The 7,458-nt window shown below is 41.6% G+C and overlaps 1 protein-coding gene across 1 annotated transcript; it reads right to left on the bottom strand.

Moving 5' to 3' along the window:
* Positions 1-603: 603 nt before the first annotated feature.
* On the bottom strand, positions 604-6,343 carry LOC120019892 (MARVEL domain-containing protein 2-like). Its single transcript, XM_038963302.1, has 4 exons — positions 5,222-6,343; positions 1,746-1,954; positions 1,391-1,562; positions 604-720 (listed from the first exon to the last, which is right to left on the bottom strand). Exons 1-4 carry the CDS (start codon positions 6,341-6,343, stop codon positions 604-606), a joined length of 1,620 nt encoding a protein of 539 aa, XP_038819230.1.
* Between the last annotated feature and the right edge of the window lie 1,115 nt (positions 6,344-7,458).

The following is a 7,458-nucleotide window of genomic DNA, read 5'->3' as shown; positions in this document are numbered from 1 at the left end:
ATCTGCTGTATAGGCTTACCTGCAAAACTATTGACAGGAATAGATTTTTATAAAAATATATATACAAGTTACAAAAACATTTTTTATTTTTTATTCTTATGGATTCTTTAAAAAATGGAAATATTGCATATGTCATTACTGTGTTATAGATTCAAGTGGATTGTTGGTTCCCTACTGCCCTTTTAACGTTTCATATTTAACAATTCATATAAAGAAAAAACAAAAAAACTCTCCACGTTATGTAGTGTATATGTAAAGCCCTGCAAATGCAATGCTAGTCAATGAAATGTGAATTGACCCTGTTAGCATTGTCCACAAAAGTCCAAAGGTACACAATTGCGCTCTGGGTTGGTTTACGAGTTCATTCACTCCATGACTGAAACTCACTCACAATATTTCTGGGCAAGTAATCTTTACAGTAGCACAAAACATGCTGTAGGCTATAATGGAACAACACACAGTTACTGATTTGTACAGACATTTACTGAAATCTAAATAAACAACACACCAAAAAAACAAATGGTGCTTCAATAACAAAACAATCAAAGGCGTGACAGAAACAGAATAATGATGGTCCTTTTGTTCCCTCTGTATGCTATTTCTTCAGGTCCGACCCTTTGCCAAGCTGTCCTGGTCGAAATTGCGGATCCTGTTCTTGATGTGGCCTAATTTAGCTTTCAGATAGTCACAGCGTCCCTTCTTCTCCAGGAAGGCAGGGTCCTGTGAAGTCAAAAAGAAACACACGTCGTGTTGACTGCAGCTCCATCACTTCTCATCTTTCTCCACAGCCTGATTCTTTTTGTAATGTAAGCGGTGTTAAATGAGAAATCTAGAGGCCCCGTTTCAAAGTAGCAGCAATATTATTCACATGAATGGGCAGCTTTATTGAAAAAGCAAATATTACCTGGGTGTTTACACAACAGTAACAATTCTACTACATCTCAGTTGAACGTTAAAATGATTGCTGAATGATTTTTGGAATTGTTTCAGCGTGAGTGAGGAAACGTGAGAGGAATGTTAGGGGTCTCCATTCACCACATACACTTTTGTTTTGCTCATACTTCTTCAAAATCCGCTGGATTCTCTTCTGCTCCTACATAATGGACAGAACAAACACCCACAATTAAATTGGTTAAAAGGAAAGAAAGATATTCATGTTTAAAAATAATATTATGCAGATGTCACATGCTATTTTTAGTGGAAGCCTTTGTGCAGGGAATGGAATGGATTGTACCTCTCATTGCTCAGTGACAGTGACAATGAGATAACAAAAATATATTGAGTTCAAGCGTAGTTACACTTCCAGAAAAAAGGAAAGGGGTATCATATCATAGTGAGATCGAAAACACCATCGAGGCCCAGATTTGCAGAGTTAGATGAAATCACTCACCTCATGACTATTGCCATCTTTGAGGAGTTTGCCCATCATGGCATCCAGCTCTCTGAACTTCATGAAGGTGGTACTGATGTCTTTGTGAAGGTCCTTGTACTCCTGATACTGGTCGTTAAAAACAGCTTTGTATTTTTCCCTTTCTTCCATAGAGAAGATTTCTGGATATTTACTGAAGGGATAGGGTAAGACACAAGGCTATGTTAGATAATGTCTTATTACATATCATTATTACACCTAGTACAATTTAACCAAATATGAGCACTTCCTGTTGCTCCATGTGTACCTCAGCACGAGAGCCTCACATCCTTACCCAAAATCAGTGTCAGGATATTAGGCAAATCCTCTCACTCACATTATATAGTCTGCGATGACTCTGGGCTTCTGGGCATACCCTGTGTGGTTGGCTCTGTTCCGGCTGCCTGGCTCCTCCTGATGGAAATCTGTGATGTGCAGGCGTTTGGTCGCCCTTACTGAGCTGTCCATCTCATCCTCAAACACAATCCTCTTGGTCTGGCGATTAGGAGGTTTGGTCTGGGCAACAGAGATGGACCTCAGATGCTCCTGAAGCCAAAGTTGAAGAATTATGTATCATGCAACAACTCAAAGTATATTAGATACCAAAGCATCCAATGACACATGTACACTGTGCTGAAATGGTGAAAACAACCTGCCTCATATGATGATTGCAACTGCGTGAAGTTATGTACAGAACCAGTCAAAAGTTTGAACACACCTGCTCATTCCAGGGTTTTTCTTTATTTTTACTATTTTCTACATTGTATAATAATAGTGAAGACGTTATAACTATGAAATAACACATATGGAATCATGTAGTAACCAAAAAAGTGTTAAACAAATCAAAATATGTTTCATATTTGAGATTTGTCAAAGTAGCCACCTGTCACGATCGTCTTGAGGATAAAGAGTGGACCAAGGCGCAGCGTGTGAAAAATACATGCTCTTTTATTAGAGACGAGTGAAACACGAAACGAACACTTATAACAAAACTAAACAAAACAACAAACGACCGTGAAGCTACAAACGTAAGTGCAATACAAAAGCTACAAACGTTATACATAGACAATTACCCACAAACGCATAATGCCTATGGCTGCCTTAAATATGGCTCCCAATCAGAGACAAATCAAAGACAGCTGTCTCTGATTGAGAACCACTCAGGCAACCATAGACATACCTAGACACATTCACTAAACACAACCCCATACACTAAACCCAACACCCCCTTACCATATAACCACCCAAGACGAGACAAAACACAAACATTCCCCATGTCACACCCTGACCTAACTAAAATAATAAAGAAAACAAAGAATACTAAGGCCAGGGCGTGACACCACCCTTTACCTTGATGACAGCTTTGCACACTCTTGGCATTCTCTCAAACAGCTTCATGAGGTAATCACCTGGAATGCATTTCAATTAACAGGTGTGTCTTGTTAAAAGTTAATTTGTGGAATTTCCTTACCTCTTATTAATGAGTTTGAGCCAATCAGTTGTGTTGTGACAAGGTAAGGGTGGTATACAGAAGATAGCCCTATTTGGTAAAAGACCAAGTCCATATTATGGCAAGAACAGCTCAAATAAGCAAAGAGAAACGACATTCCATCATTACTTTAAGACATGAAGGTCAGTCAATGCGGAACATTTCAAGAACTTTGAAAGTTTCTTCAAGTGCAGTCGCAAAAACCATCAAGCGCTATGATGAAACTGGCTCTCATGAGGACCGCCACAGGAATTGAAGACCCAGAGTTACCTCTGGTGCAGAGGATAAGCTAGCCAGCAGCAGCATACCACCCTGCATCCCTCTGCTGGCTTGTTTCTGAAGCTAAGCAGGGTTGGTCCTGGTTGGTCCTGGTTGGTCCCTGGTTGGTCCCTGGATGGGAGACCAGATGCTGCTGGAAGTGGTGTTGGAGAGCCAGTAGGAGGCACCCTTTCCTCTGGTCTAAATAAAATATCCCAATGCCCCAGGGCAGTGATTGGGGACATTGCCGTCTTTCGGGTGGGACGTTAAACAGGTGTCCTGACTCTCTGTGGTCACTAAAGACCCCATGGCACTTATCATAAGGGTAGGGGTGTTAACCCCGGTGTCCTGGCAAAATTCCCAATCTGGCCCTCATACCATCATGTCCACCTAACCATCCCCAGCTTTCAATTGGCTCATTCATACCCCCTCCTCTCCCCTGTAACTATTCCCCATGCTGTTGCTGTAAATGAGAATGTGTTCTCAGTCAACTTACCTGGTAAAATAAGGGTTAAAACAAAAAAATAAACGTTTCTTAGAGTTACCAGCCTCAGAAATCAGCAATTAACTGCACCTCAGATTGCACCTCACAGAGTTCAAGTAACAGACACATCTCAACATCAACTGTTCAGAGGAGACTGCGTGAATCAGGCCTTCATGGTCGAATTGCTGCAATTAAACATCTACTGAAGGACACCAATAAGAAAAAGAGACTTGCTTGGGCCAAGAAACATGAGCAATGGACATTAGACTGGTGGAAATCTGTCCTTTGGTCTGATGAGTCCAAATTTGAGACTTTTGGTTCCAACCGCCGTGTCTTTGTGAGACGCAGAGTAGGTGAACGGATGATCTCTGCAGGTGTGGTTCCCACCGTGAAGCATGGAGGAGGTGTGATGGTGTGGGGTTGCTTTGCTGGTGACACTGTCGTGATTTATTTAGAATTCAAGGCACACTTAACCAGCATGACTACCAAAGCATTCTGCAGCGATACGCCATCCCATCTGTTTTGCGATCAGTGAGACTGTGATTTATTTGGCCCATTTGTTTTTCAACAGGACAATGACCCAACACGCCTCCAGGCTGTGTAAGGGCAATTTGACCAAGAAGGAGAGTGATGGAATGCTGCATCAGATGACCTGGCCTCCATAATCACCCGACCTCAAACCAATTGAGATGGTTTGGGATGCGTTGGACCGCAGAGTGAAGTAAAAGCAGCCAACAAGTACTCAGCATATGTAGGAACTCCTTCAAGACTGTTTGAAAAGCATTCCAGGTGAAGCTGGTTGAGAGAATGCCAAGAGTGTGCAAAGCTGTCATCAAGGCAAAGCTGTCATCAAGGAAAAGGGTGGCTACTTTGAAGAATCTAAAATCTAAAATATATTTAGGTTACTACCTGATTCCATATGTGTTATTTTATAGTTTTGATGTCTTCACTATTATTCTACAATGTAGAAAATAGTAAAAATAAAGAAAAACCCTTGAATGAGTAGGTGTGTCCAAACTTTTGACTGGTACTGTATATATTTAACTGTATTGTTCAACTTTATCAATCATATGTATTTCGTCTTCCTACAGAGATGAAACACATATGGTAGAGAATCATAATTTTCCTATATGTTGTCTTCAATTGAAAAACTAAGCTTATTTGGCTACATTGGCTACTCCTCCTGCTGTTGTTTTGAGATCTATGTAGTTTTTTTACTCATTCCTCTAAGAACTGCTTGATCTAACACCATTCCCAAAACAACTTCCAGATGGCAATTTTTTTTATTAAATTTTTTTATTTAACAAGGCAAGTCAGTTAATTATGAACAAATTCTTATTTACAATGACTGCCTACCCCGGCAAAACCCTAAAAAGGACGACGCTGGGGCAATTGTGCGCCGCCCTATGGAACTCTCAATCACGGATGGTTGTGATACAGCCTGGAATCGAACCAGGGTCTGTAGTGACACCTCTAGCACTGAGATGCAGTGCCTTAAACCAATGTGCCTCTCAAGAGTGCCCATTCTATTGCCCATTCTATTGCCAATGGGCAATAGAAATGCCATTAGTCAACCACCTACCTGGTTCTCAAAGAACTCCATCTCCCTGCGGGTGGCCTCATGCCTCCACATTTTCAGACACACCAGGAAGCTGATGAGGTACATCAGCATGTTGATGAAGATGAAAGCCGTGCCAGCCATCTGTCCTCCGTCAACCCGACACAGGCTGGACATTATGGGGTTAATGCCAATGGTCATGTAACACAACCCCCCACGTTTGAGGTCATTCAGGTACACGATACCAGCCGCCATGTAGAGGAGGAACAGGGCGACGTTGATGATGCCTTCTGTGAGCGGCCACCAGGGGGAGTCCAGAAGAATAGTACGGTAGTACATGGTCAGCCCTATCACCAGTAGGAGAATGGTTACAATCCACGTCACCCCAACCACCGCCATCACGAATGGAGTCATGGGTCCATTATAGGAGTACCCCGACGTGCCATGACTATTGTTATACAGTCCATTGGCGTTCGACCACTCACTGTCCTTATAGATGTAGGCACAGACACAGGCAAGGACCATACCCCCAAAGAGAAGTTCAAACCCAGCCAGGAGTCTCAATAACCCAGGCCAGGATTTCATATAGGAGTACTTAAGTTTGTAGACTTCCACCTTCTCCGCATAGTACTCAGCTGGATGGATACTGGTCAACTCTGATTCCTCTGGAAGATAATGTAGTTGGTCATTGTCTATGGGACTGTCCCTCAACAAGGGCCTACGGGAACTCTTGCTGGAGGTCCCCAGTGAGTCCTGAGTGTCCCAGTACCTCCTCTCTATTATTGGGCTGACAGGTGGACTCACCCTGGTGCCATTGGGCACAATCTTGACCCCATTGGAGCTCAGATCAGAGTCTGCATCACCTTTCCCCAATTTGTGGAGAATACTGCCCCATGATTGGGGGAGGAGGGTTCTCAACCTGCCCTTTAGAGTCCCCTCGTCCCCATCATCACCCACTCCTTGTACATGTGGAGGAGTGATGGATGAGTGGGCAGTGGAGTTTGCATCATGTGAAAGGTTATCCTCAAAGGTTCTCTGAGGTGTTAGCTCTGCTGGGCCATTGTTCGAGGAGATCCTCTTCGAAGAGGAGTTCCCATCCACACTCTCAGGGTCTCCGCTCTTGAATATCTTACTCCAGTTTTTCATGCTATGGGCTGATATACAGTAAGTGGGCTTATTTAATCATTGAGGATAGAAGAAAGATGAAGAAAGTTTAAGTTCATTTTCTTGTCGTAGAGGAACTGTGTGAATCAAAAAGGAACAAAAAACAAAACAGGCTTAGGCCTACTGTAATAGCGATTTAGCATTTTTGAATATGTATGCTGTGTATTTTTTCACTTGTAATAATTGTTGATATTAACTAACATTTTGACCAATTAATCCTATATTTACATTTTAATTTTAATCCTTTTGTAGATGCTCTTGTCCAGAGCGATTTATAGTTAGTGCATTCATCTTAAGATAGCTAGGTGAGACAACCACCTATCAAAGTCATAGTCAGTACATTTTTCCTCAAAGTAGCTATCAGCAAAGCAGTGCGACACTCTTCGAAAAAAAGGTGCTATCTAGAACCTAAAATAGTTATTCAGGTGTCCCCATAGTCCAAGTCGATATTCATGGCCTAAGAAGGAATTCCCCTCGACCACGACCAAAAAAATGGGGAAAACAAACATTATTTCCCATTGACCGCTATTGTAAAAGAGCCAACTTCGTTGTAATGTTTTTGTTTTACAGAAATAACAAAACATGCCGAAAAGCTGCTGTGTTGTTCAATGTAACCAGGTCAAAAATATCGACCTATGGTTCGCAACGCTCCCACATAGGGAAATAGATATTGCGAGAAGAGCCCTGTGGCTTCAGGCTATTCGGCGTGGTAAATGTGGGGACCTAGTGTCCAAGTAGGCTACACGTAGCTGTGTGTGTGGAAAACATTTCATCACAGGTAAGACATTTAACTTGTTTAGTATAGTCTGTTTGTAACTCCACTCATTAGTTGCAACTGTATACAGTGGTGGGAAAAGTACCCAATTGTCATACTTGAGTAAAAGTAAAGTTACCTTAATAGAAGATTACTCAAGTAAAAGTCACCCAGTAAAATACTACTTGCTGTAAGTAAAGTAAAATATATACGTAAGTTTCAAAAGTAAATGTAATTGCTCAAATATTTTTAAGTATCAAAAGTAAAATTAAAATCATTTAAAATTCCTTATATTAAGCAAACCAGAAGACACAATTTTAGTTTTTATTTATGGCTAACCAGG

This window comes from Salvelinus namaycush, chromosome 25 (genome assembly GCF_016432855.1).
Source record: "Salvelinus namaycush isolate Seneca chromosome 25, SaNama_1.0, whole genome shotgun sequence".
In the NCBI taxonomy this organism is placed as follows: domain Eukaryota; kingdom Metazoa; phylum Chordata; class Actinopteri; order Salmoniformes; family Salmonidae; genus Salvelinus; species Salvelinus namaycush.
The sequence above is the reverse complement of the archived record's forward strand: the minus strand, read 5'-3'. Positions and strand labels throughout refer to the sequence as shown.